The following is a 27,209-nucleotide window of genomic DNA, read 5'->3' as shown; positions in this document are numbered from 1 at the left end:
TCTGCTGCTCCCACAGGCTCCTCTCATGTTCTCTACCTGGTTACAGCCTGGCCTCCCTTGGAGCTTACCCCACTGGCCACATCTTCCCACTCATGATTCATTTCTGTATAATGTGCTTTCTAAGAGCCATGTGCCTCTCTTTTCTCATCCTTAACAGGTTTGAAAAGCTTACTATTATTGATTTTTGGTCCATTAATTTTATCTCCTGAGTCCCACCCACCACGCATGGTAGGCTCTTGGAGGGCAAGAACTGTGCCTCTTTCACTCACTACTGTATCACTGAACGCCTCACATATAGTGAGTGCTTGCAATTATTTACTGAAGGAATGAAGTGTGAATCTCTCTAAGCCAAGCCAGTAACAGTGTTCTTAGGGTAATAGGATCTTCTCCAGGGCTCCTTTGCCTTTGTACCCCAGTCTCTAGAATAGGATCTCAGAGCAGACACTAAATAAAGTTTAGCTATGCCAATGAATGCTCCTGAGCTAATTTCCTTCCTCCAAAACCAAATAAAAAGGCTCTGACACAATTGAAGAAATTGTCATCTGAGATGTTCAGCTTCCTTTCATGTTTGATATGCAGTGGACTAGCCATGTCTCAGAAATCATGGCTCCAATGGGAAATGGGGGCTATGTGAAGGCTCCTTGTAACCAGCTCCCATTCTGGAATATAAGACCAGCCCTGCCAAAGAGGTGGTTTGGCTAACTCCCCCACAAACCCTCTGGGCTGTAGACAAGTTGCTAAGGCAGCCCTGGGATTTGATTAGCTGGTCTTGCCTTTAGCTGGTGAAGGGAACTGAATAAAATTCCTTATTTATAAGTCCATCCAGGAGAAGAATCTCTCATCCCACCCATAGACAGCATCGTTTGGCACATGGCACATGGGTGCTTAGTAGCAAATGAATGAATGAAGCAAAGAACTCTAGTCCACTCATCTTTATATCATTCAGCAATCATCTGTTAGCCAACAGGAGAGTGGTCTGTGCGAGACAGTGGCATTAGAGAGATGAAAACTCCCTGTTCTTGAAGACTTGCTATTCCCACTGGGGAGACTGAGCTAAGTAAACTCAGCTTGTCCCAGTTACAAGCAGTTTGGGGAGTGTGCTCTGATACAGGAAAACTCTTGACTATCTTCAACAAGAAGAAGGGATGTGTCTTTGTGCTAGATGGCTGTTCTTAAATATCAGTGAGTTTGGGGAGTCAGAATCGTAGCTTATGGGTGTTCACATCCCTTCAATTCAGCTGAGTTATGTGAACCCATGGCTGAGAAAAGAGAAATTCAATTTGGTTCCATGAGAACAAATGTGTGTGGGCAGGGATGTCATCCCTTCAGCGAAACGTTGAACGATCACAAACATTAAGAGAACACCTATTACAAGCCAGGCTTAGTGCTACCATGAGGAAACAAAGATAAAGGAGGTATAATCTCCCCCCCAGGGAGCTTGCAGACCACTGGAGGAGACAGATGGAGAAACAAATAACTAATAATATCGGTATATTGAAGTGTGTGCTTAGTGTTACAGGGAGTTAGAATTTAGTGGAAAGAGAGGAACTGTCCCAGGGGCATAGGCAACCAGAGGAGATGCAGTCAGTGATGAAGGATCAGCTGGTGCTGATGACGCAGAAAAGCAGGGATGCGTTAGGGAGAGGATTTTGTGGATTTAAGCTGCCCCACACCAACATGGTCCCATTGGGAATGTGAATGGCAGCAAATTGAAGTGAAGGAGTTCACTCAGGGTGCTGGTAACCCCTGGGCCATGCTCCAGAAGCATTCATATAGGTGTCTGGAATGAGAAGTAGCCTCTGATCCCTGGGATGTTGCCTGATGAGGCTGGGGCTTAGGCATTTTTTGGCTACCTGGAATTGAACCAACGAGTTAGTACCAGCAGAGAATGTAGCATCAGTATTGAATTCTGGACATGGAGTTAGTCATATGTGTTTTCTGAACCCCAGGCAGTTCCCTTCAACGCACGGCATTTCTGCCGTTTGTTTCATATAAGGCACAAAACAAAATCTTTACGTTTTTACCTTTAAAAAAATCCAGTGATGTTAACCAGGTTATCTTAACACAAAGCTGCTATTTTCACCATTTGCCAGAATGAATTAAGTAGGGTTTGGGATAACTCCATGAACCTAAGAATCGAACTATAGATCCATGGTTTGATCGGAGGGACAAGTCCGTGTGAGGGATAAAACCCTCCACTTGAAGGGTTGATCTCTGGAGGATAAGGATGCCCCAGCCCAGTAGTTGTGCAGCCTTGGGCCACTCACTTCATTTCTCTGCACCTCAGTTTTTTCATCTGCAAAAAAAAAGGGGGTAGAGGGACTAGTGCTAAAAAAGATGAGATGAGATGGAATGTTGTGTTTAATATTCTTAGCACAGTGCCTGGCACATAGTCAGCACTCAAGAAATGGAGCCTGGAACGAACTAGGGGTGGTGGAAGGGGAGGTGGGCAGGGGGTGGGGGTGACTGGGTGACGGGCGCTGAGGAGGCACTTGATGGGATGAGCACTGGGTGTTATTCTATATGTTGGCAAATTGAACACCAATAAAAAATAAATTTATAAAAAAATGGAACCTGATGTCATTATAATTGTTGTCTAGTCATGTGTGTAAGCCTTTTCAACATCTTTCCTCTTCTTTCCCTTCAAAGGTGCCTCCACCCAGAATTCTAACACCGTGGAGCCAGAGAAGCAAGTGGACAACACCGTGAAGATGGCTGGTGTGATCGCTGGCCTCCTCATGTTCATCATCATTCTCCTGGGTGTCATGCTCACCATCAAAAGGAGGTGAGTGTCTGGTGCTGCCCTGCAGACTCTGCTGACCCCAGCTGGCCCAATACTGCAGTGTGGCCGGGCCCTTGCTCTGCTGATCACTTCTGAGCAGGGACCTTCTTCTACAAGTGTTCAAGTCCTGAAATACTTGAGCCAGCCGTGGCTTGTTGTGTTGGCATCTGAAAGGTGTGTGTTTCCTGCTTGACAAGTGGCCCAGAGACACCAGTTTCCTACAGAGCCAGTGATCCCTCCTCCGGTTGGGCCACCTCGGTGTGCCATGGGATTCCATGTGCTGAGGCTTCTCAGAGTTAACTGCTCTGCTGTACCTGGTCATGTCTCATCAGGATTACTGGGGAGCCCCAGAAATATAGATGCAGAAAAGTAATGCTTCACCCTTTTTGCCTTTACTCACCCTGATTTCTCATTGGTCCACCAGCAGCATCCCAAGCTGACCCCTGCATGGCAGAGATAAAGCCTCCCGTGGTGTCTGGAATGAGTGTGTTAGCCCCAAGGGAAGGTTCCTTCCTCCTCTACATCCCATAAGACCTTCCCTGCTAGATGGTTGCTACTTGTTATTTCTCAACAAGATGTCCTTTTGGGTCCATTAACACAGTTATCGCCTGTTGCATTGCTCATGAAAGCCAGGGTATAGACCTCCTCTTCATCCCCAAATCCCCAAGATTCACCACACTGACATCTTCTGTTTATCAGACATTCACAAGGCTTGAGGATAACACAAGAGAATTGCAGAGAGGGCAAGGAACCATTCATCTGGGAAAGCTGATGCAAATCAGCTGTCAGTGTCTCAGGATACAAAGTTATTCCTCCAAACAGAGAGTCCCAGAGCCCACCTCTCCTTGACCCCTGGACTGGCATCCTGTTTCCATGCCTAAGACCCACCTCCGTGTGTTGTCAGTCTCAACATGGCTGTCCCAGCCTTGGTCTCCACCTTCCCATTCCCCTAGTTGGCCAGAGCAAACAAAACATTTTTCTACATTGTGACATTGTATGCTGCAGCATGCCCTGCTCCCAGCTTGAAAATACTTTTACATCATTAAACGAACCAGTTAGCCCCTGGGTCTAAAGCTCTGCTTGTTTGGTCCCTCACAGAGTTTAGGACAAGCCCAGTAACAAGGACCAGAGACTTGCTTCCCTTCTGTGGGAGGAAAAGCGCTCATGAAATTTGTTTCCTACCATAGCAAAGAAACAGAATGTCCTAAATACATGCTCCAGCTTCTACCTAAGGAGTCCCATGTATATAAATGCAAAAAGCTTTTTTTTAAATCCCACTTTCCAGTGTTCAGTGAGTCAGAAATACTGGGGTTCCCACGATACATGCAGTCAGCCTTCTCTTAGCCATTTTGGCACCAGAATAGCCTTGTGTCTTTCATGACTCTGTTCTGAATCAGCCAGTCCTCCCTCCGGCCAGGACATCTGTTGGTAGGACCTTGTCCTTTCTTGATATCCTCTAACAGGCTCCTCAGGCTCTCAGCAGAATGACTGGGGAGTTACGGTTCTTATCCAACTACTGATTTTCTGGTCGGAGAGGGGGAAGGGAAAGTACAATATTAATAAGGGAACAAGAGCCCCTAAAGCATTAAGGACAGCACTGCATTATCATATCCTCATCATCCATAAGACCACATTGTAGATCTCGTTGATAAGTCAGCTGCTATTAGATGAAGTCAAACATGAAGTCTGGTTTCTCTGGGGGCAGTCAGCACGTGTAAGATTTCTGACATGTTTCTTAGAATCACAGCCGCATTAGAGGCAGAGGTGAGTTTGGGATTGTCTACCTGGAAAAAGTAACCAATTTAACAGAATTGCATTCCTCTCTGATAGACCTGAAATGTTCTCATTCTTTGCCACTGATTTGTAAGTCAGATAAGCTCTTCCAATTTTGCTCTTTCTAAAGCCTGGCTTAACCCACGTCACCATCGTCTGTGAGCTTGTGAAGAAATTTCACTTCCTTCTCTATAGCTATTTCTGCAATGTGTGACTTTTCGGGAGGGAGGAATGGGCTCTCTGTTTCCAGGGTGGGAACGAGTATAAAGTGAGTCCTTCGTGTGGTTTTAACCTCTACTGCATATCTTCATCATCTCTCACCTCTATCAAAACCATCCATCAGACCCAACCAATAGGAGTCACATGATCACCATTTGTCCCCCAAGAGACAAATCTGAGATGTTGTGGCAGCAGGGAGGGGTGGGCCAGGGTGGAGGCTGGTCACTGTTTGCATACACGTATCTCTTGGAGAAAAGAAGAGAAAAGGAAAATAAGACCTAGTTGGTAGTAATAATTTACAGATTGGTACAGAGCAAGGAAAGAAAAAGAGAACGTATAGATCTGCACTCTTTCCAGTAACCTACAGTGTCTTCTGATGGCAAGAGATGCTCCTAAAGGATAGTGAAGCGTTTGGTGAGCTCTCATAGCTCCTCTAACTCCAGCCCCATATAGAAGTATGGGGAAAACTTCATTGTTTGAGTTAGTCACTAATTTACTGCTGGCCTGAATGCTTTCAGCAGCTACCTAAAAGGAAGAGGTATTAAAGGAAAAGAAACTCTGGAATAATAGGCAGATCATCATAACTCAGGATCCTAGTGTCAGCATCTCTTCAGGGTTCCAGCATGACCTAGAGCTAGTTCCTGGTTGCAGGAACTCTCAGAAGTCACATCACAGAATCCCGATGTACCCCCTCCCCTGATTTGAGCTGGGTCTAACTTCCTCATCTCTATGGATATGGGAGTGGTGGATTTATGTTTTCTCTGCTCCTAAGGGATTCTTCTGCTCAGAAACTTCCCCCAAGCTGCAGCCAGATGTTTCAGTATACCTAAGATGTCCCCAGATTCTCCCTGCAGGGTTCATCATCACTGGCCTTGGGGCTTCCCTGTGACTCTCCAAAGAGTCCTTCTCTTGCTGTTAGGTGTTTTCTTTTGTGATGCTGAACTAGAAAGGAACAGAGAATGGGCTAGAGAGACAGAGGACCAAGGGAAGGACTTAATGAAAGAAGCTAAATCAATTGTTTTGTTGCTTGGTTGCTCTGTAATGGATAGAGGAGATATTGAGAAATGTAAGGTTGCAGAAGGGGATATGAAATGTTGGTGGGTGATTCAAACAGGATTTGCAAAAGATACAAGTTAAAATATTTTTTGTAGTACCTTTGGCTGTTTGGAGAGGGTTTCTTTGAATGCAGGCCAATGCAGAATCAGAGCTACATGGAGATGGAGGATTATGTGTGCATTATAAGAAAGGAACCTGGAGCTCCTATCTGATACAATTCATAACCAAGATATTGAATATTGGCTGGGTAATGGCTCCATCCTTTATTCCCAGTTCTCTTGATCAAGATCTAGAACATCTGGACCTCAGAATGTTCTAGAATGCATTTCTGTATGCCATTATGTAATAGAACATACCACCTTTTCATGACTACCCTGTTGAGCTCTGAAATAGAGAGAGACTCATTACTATACTCCTGGTCATCTTCCCTGGTCTCCTCCCTCTAGAAGTGCTGGACATCCTTTCTCAAAGGAGTATACAGCCAAAGGGCTGCTAGGCCACCCCTCTGGGCCCTTGGCTTACTACTATGGGGCTCTTGCTGCCTTCGATGAAAATTAAAATAGAAAACTCAAGCCTTAGTGCCTTAACCTTGATGTTTGAAGGTGTTTATTAACTACTCACATATGGGAAATTCTACGTTTTAATATAGGATATATACATACGTGTGCATGCTCCCAAGCTTCACATAGTCCTAATTTATTCCTTGGGACACACTTCTTGAAGTCCGAGCATGGTCTTCCAAGGCTTAAGGCATAGCCATTTACTTTTACGTGGGGAAGTACTGGCACCAGGTAAAGCAGGATTCTTTGGTAGATTTGTACCCCAAGACTTGTCTGGATCTTATGTTAACCTTTCCATTCCTTTTCGCTTTTCAAATGGAAACTGAACAATTTTTAGGGAGACTTTTTTTTTTTTTAATTCATGAGACACAGAGAGAGGCAGAGACATAGGCAGAGAGAGAAGCAGGCTCCCTGTGGGCAGTCTACTGCAGGACTTACTTGATCCTAGGACCACAGTATCACAACCTGAGCCAAAGACAAATGCTCAACCACTGAGCCACCCAGGTGCCCTTGGGGAGACCTTTTTGAAGTCAGGCCCCACACATGGTTCTAGCCACCTCCATCTCCCCTCATCCTTCCCCTGCCCAGATCTTCCTGGTTCAGCCTCATGCCAACCATGCATTGTCTGTCCAAATAGTAACGTTTCCAAGAGTGAATTTGGAGTGTCTTGAGTTTGAACTATGAGAACCTACTTTGAGAACAATGTGCGTCTCTTGGTGTACTTTGATTCTCTGTGACTTGGGTCTGCCCCAGTAGCTCCCAGTCTCATGAGTACAGACATCTTTTTGCTGTGGACAGGGAAGCAGAAACACCAGGTCCAAATCTTTATAGTTCCATTTGTTTGCTGTTAGCCTTGGAGAAACAACAAAACTCAGGCTTTACTTTCATGACTATGAGATGTGGCTAATCCTATGGGGTTGTTCTGAAGATCAAGTGAGCTAATGGTTGGGTCAGGCTTCATTTCCTATACCAACCTAAGAGATCATAATGCATGATATCAACAGGGACATTCATCTCTCACATGGCCATCAACTCTACCAACCCAGCTCCAAACCCACTGCTAATATGCTAAGGGCAGTGCTGCAATCAATACACACATTAACCTAATTTGTACCTAACCTAATTTTCCATTTAAACTGTCCCCATATTGTGATTTTAATACTACAAATAACCATAGAAGGGTAATTGTTGATACTCCCCCCATTTTTTTTTTTTTTTGAGAATTGGAAACCAAAGTTCAAAAAGTTTTGTGAGTTGCCCAAGACCTTGGAGAATCAAAACACAAACGTGGGCTCTGTGACTGTAGAGAGTCAACTGAAGGCTGGTAACTTCTGTCAGTCCATGGAGACTGGTAGAAAATAAGTGAATCCTGGAATAGGAAACAGGTGACCCAGGTCCAGGTATCATTTGCTACTACTCTATGCTGTTGTGCACACTGTTGTCCTGAAGCAAATGTCAGACATTTGTCTTCACCTACAAGCCTCCTGCTACTCTGTAAGCCTAAGCTCCAAGTTCATCCAAGTAGGACTTCCAAATATTTCCTCTTCCTTGAGTCTTTCCACAAGTCCCTGTCCCTACTCTGCTGTATGCCAAAGTCTTCATGTGTGAATGCATCCACTAGGTGGTTGTAGTTTTGCTGCCCTTGAAATGGAAATGGCCCAGGAGGGCAGGATCTTCCTCTTTAGTCTTTTCTCACCAGAGCTTCACTGCTTGTATCATCTGCCTCTGGACATCTGCCTTGAAAATCCCTTGAGGTTTTCATGGTCATAGCCCCAATCATCACCTGCCCACCAACCTGCTCATGATCCTATGTCCCCATCTTAGTGACAGGTACTACCTCTCATTCCACCAGCCACACTGATGGGGTTGTATCACCCTGATTCTTCTGAACCTGCACCTTTACCTTCCCTTGGTCACATCCTTCCCTCCCTCCCTCCACCACTCCTTCCATGGTACAGGCTGCTATAGCTCTATCACATGAGTCTCCTCCCCAGCCCCAACCCTCCTGCCCACCCTCTGCAGTGCAGCCAGAGTGATGTTTCATAAATGAAACTTGTCCTCCCAGACATACCGTCTAAGATCTTTTGATGGCTTCTCCTCCCTCTAACAACAGTTTATGGAGGTAGAGATGAGAGAAGAAGCATATGGTTTTGGTCATCTGGAGAATTTTGTCAAGCTACACTGTCTCCCTGCTCACAGTCATTTTGGCAGATTTCTTGAGGTCTTACTCCACTCCTATACCTTCGCTTATGAAGTCTTTTCCTCATTCAATGCCTGTGGTCCTCAGTTCCATGTGACCAGATTCTACCCCTGTTTATAGCCTAATTCAAAATCCACCTTCTCCAGTAAACCTTTCCTGACCTCCAATCGAGGCACAATCTCTTCACCATCTGGATCCCCTCTATGAAGATCTGTGCTATATCCTGTTATATTTGTCATTTGTATTCATATCTTATCTTCTGCACTAGACCATCAGCTGCCCATTCTGATTCATTCTTATCACAAATGTGCCATGCGGATACTGGGGATTCCCTAAAAACATGTTGAACGGAGGAGCCCAGTAAAATTAGAACAGATGGGGCCCACGATTAACACTCCATCTCTTGGGCAGGGAAACTTCCCTCAGAACACAGACCCAAATAGCAGCAGGGAGCATCAAGAGTAAACCCAGTCCTGTGGGGAGGGTATAAGGCTGGAAAGGCAGCATAGGACAGATATAGCATGGTCTGAGCCTTCAGGGAACATGCTGTCTTTCCAGGGGGAAAAAGTGAGACAATAGGAAAAGAGAAGTTCTGGGTCAGCCAAAGAGGCAATGCCACTCTGAGATTATAGTATATGCTACAGATCACAAAACTGAAATGTGGAATTTAAGGAAATTGCCCCAAAACACATAGCCAATAAGTGGCAGAGCTGGGTCTGAAATTTTGCCAATCTGATAATGGATGCTACACTTTTAAACACCATCTCGCCTGAATGAAATATAAAACAGGACTTGCTGAGATGCTGAATTGTATGACAAAATTTTCAGTGGTTCGTTGAGGTGGAAAAGCAGCCCAGATTAAGTGTGTCATGCTGGCTGTTTTGGCCACTCCATTCTAAAGGGCTCCTTGCTCCACACGCTGAAAAGTGAATCCTGTTTGTGCTCACTCAGGTAGCCACTCAAACTACAACCTGGGAAGACCTCCTCAGTATGCTTACATTTAATCCCCTACTGACTCACCTTTCACATTCAATTCTCCTTCCCCATAGCCATTATGAGATGGGCCCCGCAACATCTCTTGTTTAGACTCCTGCAGTAGCATTCATGACCCCAATCCCTCTTTCCCTCCAAGTTTCTTCTCACACTCCTGACAGAATCATTCATCTAGAAAAAGTATTTGGCCACTGGGTTCACCCTATGGCTTGTGGTACTGAGACTAAGTCCTTCAGCTCTTTGGGAACTAGGCTCTGCCAATATTTTGACATTCTCACCTTGCTAACTGACCTCTCATTCCACAGAGAGTTCCATCTTTTTTTTTAAAAAAGATTTTATTTCTTTATGAGAGAGAGAGAGAGAGAAAGAGAGGCAGAGACACAGGCAGAGGGAGAAGCAGGCTCTATGCAGGGAGCCTGACATGGGACTTGATCCCGGGTCTCCAGGATCAGGCCCTGGGATTAAGGCAGCGCTAAACCATGAGCCACCCAGGCTGCCCTGGAGAGTTCCATCTGCCTGGAAGTACCCCCTCCTCCTCCATCCATCTAGATGCTCCTTGACTTTACAACTCAAGCATCGTAGACTCTAGGCCACCTTATCTGTCCCGCTGCCCACTCTTATCCCTGGATATGGTCCTACTGCTCCCTGTGTTGCTGCTTCATGCCACTTATCACTCCAGAAGACAGTATAGCATAGTGGTTATTCATGCAGGCTTCTAGAGTCCTATTGTTTGCATTCTTATTCCTGCCATGCCACTTACCAACTATTTCAATTTGAGTAAGTTATCTAACATCTCTGAGCTTCACTTTCCTCATCCATAAAACAGGGATAATAATTCTGCATAGTGAGGATTAAGTAAAATGGTCTACATGGTGTGCTAACACAGTACCTGGCACATAAGTGACATCCTGCTAAGTGGTAGCTCTTATTACTATCTGTTTTACAAGTTTCTTATCTGGCTCTCCCATCAGACTTGGGTTGGATCAAGATCTTATTTGTCTTTCTATCTCTGGAACTCAGCAGGGACAGGCATATGGTAAGCCTTTGAGAAGTGTTCATTGAATTGATGATGGAAAGATGGATGAGTGGATAATGAATGGATTGTTGGATGAAAGGGTAATTGAGTGCATGGATGAGCAGATGAGTGGGTGGGTTTATAGGATAGATGGATAACTGTGTGGATAAATTGCTAAGTGGATAGGTGGATGGATGGTTAGATGGATGGAGGGATGGATGGTTGGATGCATGCATGCATGCAGAGATGGACGCTTGGGTGGATAGAAGGGTGGATGAGTGGGTTTATGAGTTAGATGGATGGGTAGATGGTCAAATGGATAGATCAATGGGTAGATGGTCAAATGGATCTTAAGTAGATCACTTAGTCCTGTTTAAATAGTATGGAACAAAGGAAAGCTGTGCCTCAAGTCAGCCTTGTCAGCCAGCTGAGAAGATTCTGCAATATGTGATTTATTAAGTTTGGGGTTTTTTGGTTTTTTTCTAAGCACAGCTGTCTTCCTGCTCAAGATTTTTGGTCTCAGGCAATCTGTTACTTGCAATATCACTGTATCCTTGTAAATTTAGACCTTCGGTAAATCTTCTTTAAGCCTGAGAGAAAACACACGTGTATACTGTGTTTTGGCCACACAGTAAAGAACTGTAATCCTTGCCCTGGAAGACTTGGCAATATAATTGGGAAAAGATACTCAATTAATAGAGGTTTGTCAGTTGTTGTTCTTCTGGAGTTGCCTGGAAGCTGGGTCAGAATGACACTGGCTTTTGGTGACAACCAGGATAATTCAGAAAAACTACTTGGAAGAGGTGGTTTGAAGATAAGGAAGCATATTGTTATGAGTAGGTGGCCCAGGCAAAGGTGAATCCTGATGGTTGAAAGCAGAAAAGCCAGAAGGTCTAAAATACTGAGTGCAGCCTGGGCCCCAAGAGCACAGCCTGGGGCTGTTGATGGCAAGGACATGTGGCTCAGGGTGGAGGCCTTGCACATGGTCCAAAACTATGCAAGGCAATAGACCTAGTAGGAGTGACCCCTTAGAGCCTCAGATTCCTCAACCAAAAGTGATAACAGTAATACCTGTACCATGGAGTTGTAGGGAGGATTAAGAGATTTAAGGCATGTGTCATCTCAATGCCAGTCCCACTGTGTTGCTCTCATGTATCTATTTTCTTCCTTCTTCATAGGGAGCACAGGCTAGTGGTCTACAACATGAGCCTTAGATCCATGTTGTCAAATCCAGTTACTAGCCTTAGATCCATGCTGTCAAATCCAGTTACTAGCTGCATGATCTTAGACAAATTACATAACCTTCTTTGCAACAGTTTCCTCCTCTGAAAAGTGGGGATGATAATAATTAATACACATCTGTCAGGGTAGTTGTGAGGAATACTTGAGTTAATATATGAGAGCCTAGGACAATACATGACAGATAGCAAGTGCTCCATAAATCCCTTTTTTTTTCTTCTTATTTTAGTACTATTTTTAACATTCCTAAAGAGGTGAACACTTTGTTCCTGGTCACCAGAGTGAGAAGCAGCAAGCCTTGTATCTGTAGATGAGGCAGGGACATAAACTCCCCTTTATTGAGTTAGATGGATGGGTAGATGGTCAAATGGATAGATCAATGGGTAGATGGTCAAATGGATCTTAAGTAGATCACTTAGTCCTGTTTAAATAGTATGGAACAAAGGAAAGCTGTGCCTCAAGTCAGCCTTGTCAGCCAGCTGAGAAGAAGATTCTGTAATATGTGATTTATTAAGTTTGGAGTTTTGGGGTTTTTTCTAAGCACAGCTGTCTTCCTGCTCAAGATTTTTAAGCACTACTAATGTCAGATGTTTAGATTAATAGATTAGAGCCAAATTTCTCCCTAATAGATTAGATTTATATGATTTACTTAAAATACTTTATATATTCTATGTCATATATAATTTGCATGATTTAGATTAATCTAATGTTAATGGCCACAGTGACTCTTGGGAATATTATTACCTCCAACCTTGATGTGGAGAGACTGAGACTCAGAGATACCCAAAGCCATGCAGTTAGCAAGCAGTGGTGTTAGGATGCTAAGACATCATATTTCCACTCCTCAAAGCTATTGAGGCTGGCAGTTATCCATGCCATTCACCTTGGTACATGGATCAGGAAACAGGTCCAGAGGAAGGAATTAACTTGTCCAAGATGTCACAGTGAGCAAGTGAAAGCTGGGATCAGAACCCTGCCCTCTTGAATCTCAGCCCACTGTTCTTGACAATATGGAGAACATAGGTATCTTTAAGTCTTCATAAAATGGAACCCTAGCTTTCTTCCCCCAAGGAATCCCACTTCTAGGCACTGGGCCACAGAACCAGCCATGAAGGAGAAGAACTGTCTCCTTATAGCGTGAATCTGTATGTTTGGTGAAGGGGATTTGGTGAACTGCATGGGCTCTTCCAACTCCCACCCATCAAAGCATGGCATTCCTCACCCCTTTTATCATCCAGGGTCACTGTTCCTTTGACCCAAGATGTTGAACAGTTTTATGAGTGACCAGATTTTACTGCATTGTGGCTCATTTTCCCCATCTCATCTTCCCAAGGAGTCATGGGGCTTCCTTCCTGCCATGACTTCTTAGCTCTCAGCATTACCTTCTTCTGGAGCTAGAGTTGGGCTTTTCTGATGAATAAGAGAAAGCCTAGAGGTGGCCCTGCCTAGGGGACTTTGGCTACTTCCTACTTGAAAGGGAGAAATTTGAGGCTCTAAGGACATGTTCCCACACTGCAGATATAAAGACTGCATCTTCCTGAGCCAAGCAAACTGGGATAACAATTGCAAATAACCAAACAACTCAAGAGGCAAGAGAACTATTCTTGCCTATTCAGATAGATATTTGGGTACCTTAATTATCAGCAATTTTTTCTCAATCCACAAATGTATCAGTTATTGTCAGTGTGACTAAGTCTGTAAGATAAAAGCATTCCTATTTATTCCCTATAAAATACAAAAAAAAGTTATAACAAAAGGAATGTTGTGGACTTATTTGAGTTTTTTATTGTTCAGAAGCCAAGAGCTAGACAGTACATTGTGGGAAGAGAATTCAGGTAGTGATTTTTCAAGCTTTCTTTTGGAGAATGGGATTCTTAGTCATGTGAAATTTCAAATTATAAAACATAAAAAAATGGAGGGAGTGCCTGGGTGGCTCAGTGGTTGAGCATCTTCCTTTGGCTCAGGTCATGATCCCAGAGTCCTGGGATTGAGTTCAGCATCAGGCTTCTGCAGGGAGAATGCCTCTCCCTCTGTCTATGTCTCTGCCTTTCTCTGTGTGTCTCTCGTGAATAAATAAATCTTTTTTTTTTTTAATGGAGAAGTGCTGTCTTTTGTGGATGGTGGGTGACCAGCAGTCCTACCTACTCAGTTTCCCACCCTCCCACTTCAGTGAGGCTACCTTGTAGAACCCTCAGGATCCTACAAGCACAGTTTGAAAACTAATGATCTAGTTCAACTCATATGAGAATCAGAAAGGAAATAAAGGCAGAGAGAATTTATTCAAGTTGTAGTCTGTTCAAATTGAAGGTCAGAATTCCTTTCTCTTAGTGCAGTTCTCTTTAATGATGAAGTTCGAATTTTTTTCTGATTACTGATATATAACAAATATGAAATTTGGTGACTTATTTTTCTTATTTATCTGTGCTTTGGTCAGGGCTTGAAGGGAATGACTTGTTTTGTTCCATGATACCAAGGATCCCCATTGACATATCCAACTGGCAGAGGCTGACTGGATGTCTCTCTTTATGCAGGATTTGTGTCTCTCCACTTGGCTTTTGGTCTTGGTCTTTTCAGGATGGCAACTTCAGGATACTTGGACTTCTTTCATAGACAGGGTTCCAACTGAGAGTTCTGAAAACCCAGCAAGAGCTACACATCTTCTTTCTGACATATCCTAGAAAGTCTCAGAATGTCATTCCTACCACATCCTGCTGGTCACATAGGATCAGTCCTGGTTCAGTGTGGGAAGGCACTACATATACACATGTGTACTGGGAAGTGTGGGTCATAGGGGAGCCATCTTGATTGCTTAGCTACCAATTACCTTACTTTTGGTATGAGCTTACTAAATAGGTTCTGATGTGTTTTGACCTGAAACAGAGAACACAGAAGTCATTATGGTTTTCCTTGGGTCATAAGAGCACTATCATGAAGAGTGGTTGAATAGTTCTAGAAGTCCACAAAAGTCTGACCCAGGACCAAAAAAAGGCAGAAGGAACCTAGCTTTAGTTGACTGTAAAAAAAAAAAAAAAAAAGAAAGAAAGAACTTTCAAACAACTAAACCAGCCAACATTAGACATGGCTTTCTCTGCATGAGTAGTGAATTTCTCCATCATAAGAGAGGTCTCTCTCACTCCTTCTACCACTGGAAGTATCTGATTCTCAGCAAAGATAATTAGTAGAGAAACTTGCATCTCCTTGAGCATTGGGATGCTGAAATACTATGTGCATTTCTAAGAATCAAGATTTCATACAAATCTAATTCTTGTTTGTTTGTCTTTTCTTTTTCCCCCTTTTTGGACATTTCCTTCATCTGACTGCCCATCAATATATAGAAGAAATGCTTATTCCTACTCCTATTACTTGTAAGTATCGACCCGGGGAAACTTTGCTTCGTGCCCTGTGAGGGAACCTGTAGCATGCATTTCCTGCACCAACCAAGTGTCTGTTGGTTTCTCATACTCACTTCTGTCTAAGTCATCTGTAGCCCCAAAGTTTTTATTTCACATAGATGTTTTCCATTTGAAAATGTACTACCATTGTTTACATCTGTTATGTTTCTGCCATCTTGGATTCCCCCCCCCCCCCCACTTTTGGAGATGTGAAGGGCTATTTCTCCTTTGGCAGTGTAATTTTCTTATTAGAAATCCCCAGATTTCAGTAAGAGGTCAGCTTAATCCCCCTGCAGGACTTGCAAACATAAAACAGAATCACCATTCTCAGCAACATCAGAGCCCATTGGTATCTACTTGGGAAATGTGTAGCCTCGAGGGACTCAAAGATTAGAAAGAAATTCATTGGTTGTCTCCACTGTTTCAGTAAGTCTACAGGGAACCATGACTTTACCTAGAACCAGCTTAACAGGTAAAAGAAACATCCAAGGTCTTTGCTTTGCACTGGAATGATCACAGTGTGGGGTTTGGCATTAGTTATCTCATGTTGTCATTGCATTTTGTTGGTAGTTATAGCTGGCCTGTTGCCTGTTAATTTTTTTGCACTTTCTAAATAAAGGGGATGATTTTTCTCATAATTAAACCAGAAATTTTGAAAACACAAAGGTAAAGGGGATAAAACTCCATAAACAGATCTTTGGTAATGAAAAGTTAAGAAAACCACTGAAGTAGCTCCATATCCGTAATATGCATTCCCCATGTTTGAAAACTGATGTCCAGAGAAGTATGTGAAATCACACGTCCAGTGGGATTAAAACCCAGGACATCTGGCTTCTGGTAAAAGTGTATTGTCCATCATTCCATGTCTTGCTTCACCCTTGGCACACCCAGCCTTATGAGGGAAGCCATGTCTGCTAGTGACATCTGCTGAAGCCTTCACTGGTGAGGATGGACCAGCAAAAGGCTATCCCACTCCCTCTGCTCAGTGTTTGGGTCCTACTCAATAGGCCATGCAATAAGCAGATAAGATTCTAGTACTACTGCCATTATATTATATAGGAACCAATGGACTCCCACCACCAACACTGAAAGTACCAGAGAACTTGCTTCATTTGTTCATTCATCCATTCATTTGATAAACATGCATTGAACATGGTCATTATGTTCCAGACACTATGGATAGAGAGATAGCCAGGACTTTGAGCCCCACCCTCCTAGAGTTTAAGCTCCTTTGGGAACTAGCATAAAACCAAATACTTGAAAATGTCAGCTGAGGGTGCCTATGTATACTGTGGCATAGGAGAATTTGCTTGGGTGACTAGTTTTTAATGGGGTAGGGGATAGTTATCAGTGTTTATAGAAATGGATTTACCCACTGCTGAAGAAATAAGAATTCTAAGCAGAGGGAACAGCATCTGCAAAGGCATAGAGGTTACAACAATATGGGGTTTTGTTGCTGTGGTAGAAGGAGAATGAGTTTTAGGAGTCATGAAGCTCTGGGTGCAAGTCACATGTTTGTTACTCATCAGCTATGAAGCCTTTAGAAAATCTTCTGAACTCCTTGAGCCTTATTTCTCTTAACCCCAAAATAGGGGTAATAGTGCCTAACTCAGGGAATGAGGGATTTTGTAAAATGCCTGGCACAAAGTTGGCACTCAATGGTTACTTTTCTCTCTTTCCCCCTTCAGGAAACCATAAGAAGTCAGAACAGTAGTGTTGGCCCCTAGAAGCATCTCTGGTCTTCCAGAGGTTCTTCTGGCATCATAGTTCCACAATAGGTCTGGGCATACAGTGATCCATTACAGCCTCTGGGCACCTCGCCTCCTGCATCAGTTAGCCAGTGTGCTTATTAGCACTATCTTTGGATGCCCACTGTGCTGAGTACTGTGGTGGAATCAAAGATGAAGAATGTGATGAAAGTGTAGAAGACAGACACTCAAGTGCTTGTAGTTCAAGGTGATAAACCGAGGTCTTTGGGTTGTGCAAACTTAAGAGTTCTAAGTCACAGATCTTAGAGTGTGAAAGTGATGTCAGCTCGGAAACTGACCATGGTGAATGATTCAGAGGAGGAGAAGAACTGGCATAGCAGATAGAGAGTAGAAGGAGAACCTTAAGGACCAAGAGGAGAAGCCATTGCAGAAGGCAGACTTGACAGTGGAGGTGCTGCAGAGAGATGGGAGTGGAGAGCATGGGCACCGGCCTGCCATCTAACCATCAGAAGTCATTTGTGCAGGTCTTGGGGTGGGTTGAGGGGAGGAAGGTAGCCTAGGGCCTGGGAGGAGGAGGATACTTCTCTTTAACCCCTGGGCCCTAGAACAGAGGAGAGCATGAGAGTGGCTCCTTGAAGGATCCAAAAGTGCTGGGCACTTGTATAGTAAAGGAAGGAAGAAGCCAGAAGATGCTGGTGGCTGTGGAAGGGAAAGTCCAGGGGCAGAGTGTTTGGGGATAGGGAGCAGCCCTGGAGGGGAGGCTCGACAGGTTCTGTGAGACCATTGCATGGTTCTATAAGAGGATTGCAAGATGCATGTAGATGGGAGAAAAGGAAACAGAAGGGAAATGCTGACCACCATCATTTCCAGATTCCCCCGAGTCTTAGGTATTAACTCTGAGTGTGTGCCTTCAACCCCCTCTCCTCCAAGGGTAGTCCATAGACCAGCAGCATTGGCCATTACCTGGAGCTTGCTAGAACCGCAGCACAAGGGTCCCAAGTTGCACCTATTGAATCAGAACCTGCATTGTAGATGCAATGTAGTCAAGAGCCCTAGGTGACTCGCGGGCACATGAAACTTTGAGACTTTCCAGACTTTCTGACTTAGCCAGAGTCTCAGTTGTCTTGTCTATAAAAAGGAAAAGCAATACCCTCCCCCAGGGGTTGGGGAGCCACCTAGTTCCTCTCTAAGTCCTAGAATCTTCTATGAAAGAGAAATCCTCCAACACACTTTCGCTGAATAATTATTTCAGTGAAATCCACATTTACCCATTCAACAGGTATATGTGGGGTTCCCACTTATGTGCCAGGCACTGGTCCTAACTGGCATGTAAGAGCACAACAAATGAAACTCCCTGCCCATGTGAAGCTTTTTAGTAGAGGAGATTGAGGATAAACAACATGATAAGAAAGGTAGCATAAATGTTAGGGAATGGTCAAGAGAACTGAGGGAAAAAAAGATAAACCAGGAAAGAGGATCTAAAGTGTGAGTAGAGAAAAAATAAATAAATAAATAAAGTGTGAGTAGAGAAGGAGCAGAGGAATTTATTTTTCCCCAAAACAAAGAGGCCCTCAAGGGCTCTCCTCCCACTGAAAGATCCTATGCACAAAATCAGCAGTCCACAAATTTTTTTCCATAAGGAGTTAGTAGTAAATATTTTTGGCTTTGTGGGCATATGGTCTCTGTTGCGTCTACTCTGCTGTTGTAACAGGAAAGCAGCCATAGATGATGTGCAAGTGAATGAGTATGAATGTATTTCAATTAAAAAATTATTTTAAAAAATCAAATAGCGGGCTAGATTTGTCCTGAGGGCCACAGTTGGCCAATCCCCACCCTAGGCTTTGAGACAGGAGGAAGATGGGAGTTCAAGAGCCATCCTGTTTTATGAGCTCGTTCAGTGTGCTGCACCGTATGTTTGCTGTTGCAGACACAAAGGTGAATAAGGCACACCTGAACCAGTTGAGAAGTGGGCAGAAATTGACGGGAGTTACCAGTTGGTAGCTATTACAGGCCAGGCTCATCTAAAGCTTGCAGAAAGCCCTGCAAGATACATGTGGCTGTGTTGAGTCTATGTAGACATTGAGACTGAGGTGTGAGGGCTTGTCTAGCTCCATAGGCAGGATGTTGCAGGGTGAAGGTTTGAATCCACGACCATGTGGCCCCAAGCCCTGCCCATCTGTCTCACTAAACCCTGTTCTTCAGAGGATGGAAGGGCTCTCACCTCGATCATGTGCTGGGACAAGCCCTTGGCCAGGCTTCAAGAGAGCCAGGATCCAAAGGCAAATTTGCCTGTCTGCAGAAACTCTGTTCCATGCATGGACATCAGGGCCTTGCTAGGGACAGGAAGTGGTAGCTATCCCTGACTGGCCAGGAGGCCCTTGAGGCAGTTCTGTATTTGCTGTCTTGCAGATTTGCTGCCCCGTGAGAGCTGAGAGCACCAGGCTGCCAGGTCAAAGGTAGCCTGAAGAGTGCCCCAAAGAGTGCTAATAACCAGGATACACAGAGCTATAGATCAAAGGAACTGAGACCTAGAGGCAGAGGAGAGTCTAGAATGGGGCCCTTCTCTGTCTAGCACATACAAACAAGCAAAAAATAGGAAAATAATGTGGGCGTTGGTGTCAGACCTAGATCACAGTTCTATTGTTACTTCTACCAGACTGCCCAGACCTTGAACAATCAGGGAACCACTCTGAGCCTCAGTTTCTTCATCTGCCTTGTGGTGATAACAACAGTGACGCCCCAGAGTTTTTGCAAGGAGTGGTAAGAGACAATGGAGGTCGTTTATAAATAGCAGCTATGATTCCTCACATTCTGAGCTGACAGAAATGCTTCTCTAGAGTGCCCTTTTGTCTTTCTATAGCAAAGAAACACCCCCACAACTTCAGTGCCTGCTTTTTAAAAGGATATTAGGAGTTGGCATGTGTTCACGGGTTAATTTATCTCAAGGTGTGTGATGGGCACAGTAATTGTTTCAAACAGAGACATTTTAGTGTAGTAGTTCTTGAAAAGGCACTAAGATGTTTATTTACCAACTGTTCAGGCAGAGAGAGAGAGAGAGAGAGCACACTTAACAGTCTCACTTAGCCTCGGATAAATGTGATACAAGTATCCTGGAGGCGGAAAATGGTGACCTGGGCTGGGTCCTATCTGCAGACACTCAGGAACTCTTGGGTTTTTCCCATATCCTTTTTATCTCTCCCCATTGCAGCATGTTTGGATCCTACATCTACCCTTCAAGGTCCAGGTATGACAGTGCCTCCTACAGGAAGTCTTCCCTGATTCTCTCCACCTGCAGGAATAGGCCTTTTCTCCGAACTCTCACTGCAGTTATTTGTTATCATGGGCAGGAGCAAATATGTCTTAAGGATATTTCTTGTTCATTGAGGTTTCCCCCCATGGTGCATCTAAGAGGCATACTGAACCCTAGTAAGTGTATGTGGAATGAATGAGAAGAACAAAATGATACTAAAAGACATAACAGCTAAAGTCCACAGGGAGATGATCTGCTCTTAAAAAGAAAAAAAAAATGGCAACAAATTTCAGATCCCCCCAGCCCTGTACCTTCCTTGCCACTGTATCTTTAAGGCAACCTTTGGTCCTGTTTGGTGTCTGAATCCCAGTGTCCTGATATAAATGGAGCCTGAAAATGCATACCTCCCAGAGATCTTGCAAGGATTTGAGGAGTTAATGCTTGGGATGTGCCTAGCACCTGGTAGATCCTCAACCAAAGTAAGAAACCACCTCCTTTTGTCACTGCATACACCTTTCCACATCATGGGCTTTTGTAAATCAAATACCGTCGCCTCGATACACATAAAGAGGAATTTAGAATGATTATATCAAGAGATACTCAAAAAGCATTTTATGTAATTCATCAGTCACTTCAAATAAAAAAATGAAGAAAAAATAGGAATCGAAGGGAACCATTTAGAGATGATAAGTATCAATTACCAAAAGCTGACAGCAAACATGTTGACAAGAGGAAATGGAAGGTATTGCCATGAGGGCAAGGCGGAGACGGCTACCATGCTGCCGCTGGTGAGAATTCTGATTCCTGGGCCCCACCCCAGAGCGGCTCAGTCCCTCTGAAGATGCGACCTGGGAATCAGCATGTGAGCACACACCTCAGATTATTATTCTACATGCCAACTTTGAGAACAGTTTCTCTCCTGACATCCTCACATCACCTGTGTATCACTGTCCCTTTCTCAGTATCGTTACCTTTGTGCTTTGCCCTCTTCGCAGGATGCCTAGCCACCTTCTGTGCCTGCAAAATTCCAGACTCTTTAAAGGGGATGTAGTATCCATAGTACCAGGCTCTCATCTTTGTCGTCGCATTCAGCTGTCATTCATTCGCCCCCTGACTCACTCATTCATGAACCATTCTCACATTATACTGCCCGTGGTGTATTTGCACGTCTGTCTCCTTGTTGACAAGGACTATGTATTACTCATCTTTCATTTCCCGATGACTAACTTGGAGCCCAGAACAAATCAGACATCATAAGACTGTGTTGATTACAGGAATGAGTACACACAGGTGGGTGTATGTGTGACGTTGATACCCTCATTTTGTTTTATCTCCTGTTGAATGATACTATTCCATTCTCCAGAAGTTAGGATCCATTTTCATTTATTTTGGCATATGGTGATGGGACAGGTGGGGGGAGGGGAACTTTTGGATCAGACCTACCTTGTAACTGTATATTGATTTTAGGTTTAGAAATGTTGTGCCTTTGTGTCACAATTATAAATGCATAAAATTAATGAATGCTGTTACAACAAGATAGATATAAATGCACTGGGCTAGATCATGTGCACAGATAGATTTGGATAGGGATTCCGACTGAATGGATGCTTTATTGTTTACTCTATTGAATTAGAGTCTAAACACATCAGTCATGAATACCAAACAGAGCAAATGTATAAGTCAGAGGCTCTGTCACCTTAATCAGGGAAAATACAAATGAGCATTTCCCTTCCAAAGAAGATGGAAGACGTTTATACTAGAGTTTTAAGTTGATACTTTAAGTTTTAAAACCAATTAGGTATTAGTGATGCCTTGAGGCTTAGAAAGGTCTGCCTGGGATTCTAAATGCTTCTATTCTGTAAATGTACTTGAACTTGTAAAGATGGTAAGAGAGAACGTGGGGGGTTCTCTGCTGACAGAGAAAGGTGACATACTGAAATGTGGTTGGAAAGAGAAGTTCTCATCGAGAAAGTTGTGATGTGCTGCTCAGATCTCCCTTCAAGAATGAAGGACTTTGGGTAAATACCCAGTAGTGGAATTGCTAGATCATACGGTAGTTCTATTTTCAATTTCTTGAGGAGCCTCCATACTGTTTTCCACAGTGGCTGCACCAGTTTGCACTCCCACCAAGGGTTCCTTTATCTCTGCATCCTCGCCAACACCTGTTGTTTCTTGTGTCTTTGATTTTAGCCTTCCAGACTGGTATGAAGTGATATCTCATGGTGATTTTGATTTGCATTTGCCTGATGATGAGTGATGTTGAGCATCATTCCATGTGTCTATTGGCACATGGATGTCGTCTTGGAAAAATGGATAAAGAAATTAATTAATTCTATTTAAATTAATTAGAAATTATGGAAGTATGTGTGTGTTGTGTGTGTGTTTGTGTAAAATGTGTATATAAATATGTGTGTGTACAAAATGGAATATTACCTAGACATAAAAAGGAATGAGATCTTGCCACTGCAACAACATGGATGAGTTTAGAGGATGTAATGCTAAGTGAAATAAATCATCTAGAGAAAGACAAATACCATATGATTTCACTCATGTGGAATTTAAGAATCAAAACAGAGAGCCTAGGTGGCTCAGTCAGTTGAGCATCTGCCTTAAATCAGATCATGATCCCAGGGTTGTTGGATTGAGCCCCACATCAGGCTCTCTGCTCAGTGAGGAGTCTGCTTCTCCCTCTGCCCCTCCTCCCTACTTTTGCTCTTTCACATGTGTGCTCTCTCTCTCTCAAATGAGTAACTATAATCTTTAAAAAAAGAAAAAAAAGATGAATAGCAACAACAACAAAAATCCTAAATACAGAGAACAAACTGATGATTGCCAGAGGTGAGGTGGGGGTGAAGGATGGGTGAAATAGATAAAGGGGATTAAGAGTACACTTATCTTGGTGAGCACTGAAATACATATAGACTTGTTGAATCATTATATTGTATACTTGAAACTAATATAACACTATATATTAATTATACTTCAATTTTTTGATCAAAAACATTTTTAATAATAAATTTATTTTTTATTGGTGTTCAATTTGCCAACATACAGAGTAACACCCAGTGCTCATCCCGTCAAGTGCCCCCCTCAGTGCCCATCACCCACTCACCCCCACCCCCCGCCCTCCTCCCCTTCTACCACCCCTAGTTCGTTTCCCAGAGTTAGAAATCTTTATGTTCTGTCTCCCTTTCTGATATTTCCCACACATTTCTTCTCCCTTCCCTTCTATTCCCTTTCACTATTATTTATATTCCCCAAATGAATGAGAACATATAATGTTTGTCCTTCTCCGATTGACTTACTTCACTCAGCATAATACCCGCCAGTTCCAACCACGTTGAAGCAAATAGTGGGTATTTGTCGTTTCTAAATATTCCATTGTATACATAGACCACATCTTCTTTATCCATTCATCTTTTGATGGACACCGAGGCTCCTTCCACAGTTTGGCTATTGTGGACATTGCTGCTAGAAACATCGGGGTGCAGGTGTCCTGGCGTTTCATTGCATCTGTATCTTTGGGGTAAATCCCCAACAGTGCAATTGCTGGGTCGTAGGGCAGGTCTATTTTTAACTCTTTGAGGAACCTCCACACAGTTTTCCAGAGTGGCTGCACCAGTTCACATTCCCACCAACAGTGCAAGAGGGTTCCCTTTTCTCCGCATCCTCTCCAACATTTGTGGTTTCCTTCCTTGTTAATTTTCCCCATTCTCACTGGTGTGAGGAGGTATCTCATTGTGGTTTTGATTTGTATTTCCCTGATGGCAAGTGATGCAGAGCATTTTCTCATGTGCATGTTGGCCATGTCTATGTCTTCCTCTGTGAGATTTCTGTTCATGTCTTTTGCCCATTTCATGATTGGATTGTTTGTTTCTTTGGTGTTGAGTTTAATAAGTTCTTTATAGATCTTGGAAACTAGCCCTTTATCTGATATGTCATTTGCAAATATCTTCTCCCATTCTGTGGTTGTCTTTTAGTTTTGTTGACTGTATCCTTTGCTGTGCAAAAGCTTCTTATCTTGATGACGTCCCAATAGTTCATTTTTGCTTTTGTTTCTTTTGCCTTCGTGGATGTATCTTGCAAGAAGTTACTGTGGCTGAATTCAAAAAGGGTGTTGCCTGTGTTCTCCTCTCGGATTTTGATGGAATCTTGTCTCACATTTAGATCTTTCATCCATTTTGAGTTTATCTTTGTGTATGGTGCAAGAGAGTGGTCTAGTTTCATTCTTCTGCATGTGGATGTCCTATTTTCCCAGCACCATTTATTGAAGAGACTGTCAAAACATTTTTCAATGGACTCATTCCCCATTCCACCAGAATTGGTGCTGGTCACACATATACATGACCCTTGGCTGACAGCCCCCTTTGGGACAATTTGCCCTTCAGAGCAAATACAATCTGCCACACTTCGATTGACTTATCTTCAGTTTGGCCACTGGAGACAAGTGGATTTGAGTATATGGCATGCCCCTCCCCTACATGTGCACATGTCATTGCACATGGACATGCTGTGTACCAACTAACTGGAGTCACCACTTGTTGTGCACTGATGATAAGTAAATTCTAGAAAGTTCTTCCTTACACAATGATTCATTTACAGGCATTTGCTTCTTACTTGTGTCTGTGCTGGGCACAAGGGCTGTGGGCATCTTCATTCATAGCTCCTGCCTGAGGGAGCTCACTGTGTATCACGGAAGAGACTGTAGCTATTGCTGAACCAGCCAAGGGAGAGAGTGAGGGTCAGAAGTGCCTGCCACGGCACTCTTCAGGGCCCTCCAGGGCAGGAATGGGTTTAGTCCTGAAAGCACTTGCCTTTAGCAAGCATCCCCAGAGTGGGAATGACTTTTGCAGCTAGGGCTGTAGCAAAGATAGGATCCTGAGAGGCACAAACTGGAAAATGCCTTTCTAAGTGTTTCAGCGTAGTGCTTTTAATGGAAGGAAGTGCTTTAGTTAAGCTCTGCAATGTTGATAATGATGATAATGATTACATCGTGGTTGTATATACAGCTTTATCTCTTCCAAAGTGCTTTCCCACTTATTACCTAGTTGTCTAGTTGGGCTTGGAGGTACTTATCAAGGTATTATTAGACCGACGATTGTGCCGTGCAGAAAGAGAGCCCTGGGCATGCTGGATCCACAGGTTAGGGCACTTGCTGCAATCCCACCTTCAATGTCTCATCTGGAAAATGGGAATAATGACACCTATATTTCAGAAAAGCTGTTCTGTTTAAGCAACATATTCTTTCATTCATGAGGGTCTACCAAGCAGTTATTCTTGTGCTAAGTACTGAGCTAGGTGTTAAGTGTTTAGAAAGAAATGTCCTTCTCTCAAGGAGCTCACAGCTTAAAAGGCAACTTGCAGGGATCCCTGGGTGGCGCAGTGGTTTGGCGCCTGCCTTTGGCCCAGGGCGCGATCCTGGAGACCCGGGATCGAATCCCACATCGGGCTCCCGGTGCATGGAGCCTGCTTCTCCCTCTGCCTGTGTCTCTGCCTCTCTCTCTCTCTCTGTGTGTGTGGCTATCATAAATAAATAAAAATTAAAAAAAAAAAAAGGCAACTTGCACATGTTAAAAAGTTATAAAATAATGTTATGCATACATGAAAGAGGAGAGTGAAGATATGACAAGGGGAGGAAATCACTGAATCTGCTTTAGTGGAAAGATACCTGTGGGCCAAAGGGTTTAATAGGGTGCTTAGCTTGGGGAAGACGCAGGACCTCACCAGAAAAATAATACCCATGTTTCTCCTTGGCCTCACTGTCTAGAAATACACACACACACACTAGTGATATTTATATCACTAAATAGGTGACCTGCTAGAGAAAACTTGGGAATAAAGGAATGAGAGAGAGCAAAAAGAGAGGGAGAAAGTGTGAATCCCAGTCCCACTGCTTAGCAGCTGTGAATCATAAGTGTTCTGAGTTTGTTTCTTATCTGTAAAATGGGAATTTTAGTGCTCAACTCATGACATGATCTTAAGACATTAAATGAGGGGCACCTGGTTGGTTCAGTCAGTTAAGCATCCAAATCTTGATTTTGGCTCAGTTTATGATCTCCCAGTGATGGGATCCAGCCCCATGTTGGGCTGCACACTCAGCATGGAGTCTGCTTGGGATTCTCTCTCCCTTTGCCCCCAACCCCTGCTCATGCTTTCTCTCTCTCTCTCTCCCAAATTAAATAAATGAAATCTTAAAAAAAGAAATTAAGTTACTTAATGTATGTACCAGGTGAATTGTCATTTATTAACTAACAGAGCTGAATTAGGACATAGCTATGGTTGGCTATGTCAGGGCTTGAGGGAAGACAGAAGTTGTAACTTCTAAACATAAGTTAAATGGAAGAATTTGTCAGATAGAATGAAATGGGACAATTGTAGATAGAAGTTCTTAAACTTATAATATTTCTCCCCTGAGTAATCGAATAAGACACCCCTCCTAGCATCCATCACTGTGATATCAGTGAGAGAGAGGAGAGTCAGTTAATGATTCTGGCCAGCACCACAAAGGTGGGCAAAGTCATTTCAATACAAGAAGACTCTGTAAACCAGTGGTTAGAAAAAGGACTGGGGTTGAAGGTAGAAGGTCTACCCTTGGCTCTTTCTAAAATCGGGGCTAGGGAATGACAGGTCCCTCCCTTGCCAAAACCTTGTCTTGTCTTGAAAGAGGCAATGTTCTCAGAATGCATAATGTCCACTCAATCATGAACAGTCCCACTGTCCCACTGGGAATGTTGCCTCCTTCCTGGGAGCAGAGCTTAGAGGAATTGGTAGGTGTTTGAGGAGGGCAATGAGGTAGGGAGGATACCACAAGCCACAACCTATAATGACTGGAGAACTGATTTCATTGGTCACAAGGGATGGCTACACATTTAAATGTTCACCAGGTTACTTTGATCTGAAACCATGGCTGAGAACCATCCATCTGAGAGAGCTTGAGAATCTAGGGTCATGGAATATAGGCATTCGGAAGATGAGCATGAGGGCCTGCTTTGGCCATTTAATAAGAACCTCAGTTAAGAAT

The 27,209-nt window shown here is 43.5% G+C and overlaps 1 protein-coding gene across 2 annotated transcripts in view; it reads left to right on the top strand.

The window, feature by feature from the left end:
• Nucleotides 1-27,209, top strand: part of PTPRT (protein tyrosine phosphatase receptor type T) — a 1,032,653-nt gene that overhangs the window by 853,838 nt on the left and 151,606 nt on the right. For both annotated transcript variants that reach the window (XM_038572341.1, XM_038572340.1), the window contains 2 exons: nucleotides 2,650-2,785; nucleotides 15,173-15,202. In XM_038572341.1, coding sequence (XP_038428269.1) covers nucleotides 2,650-2,785; nucleotides 15,173-15,202 — 166 coding nt within the window. The remainder of the gene's footprint in view (nucleotides 1-2,649; nucleotides 2,786-15,172; nucleotides 15,203-27,209) is intronic.

This window comes from Canis lupus, chromosome 24, assembly GCF_011100685.1.
Source record: "Canis lupus familiaris isolate Mischka breed German Shepherd chromosome 24, alternate assembly UU_Cfam_GSD_1.0, whole genome shotgun sequence".
Lineage (NCBI taxonomy): Eukaryota > Metazoa > Chordata > Mammalia > Carnivora > Canidae > Canis > Canis lupus.
The sequence above is the reverse complement of the archived record's forward strand: the minus strand, read 5'-3'. Positions and strand labels throughout refer to the sequence as shown.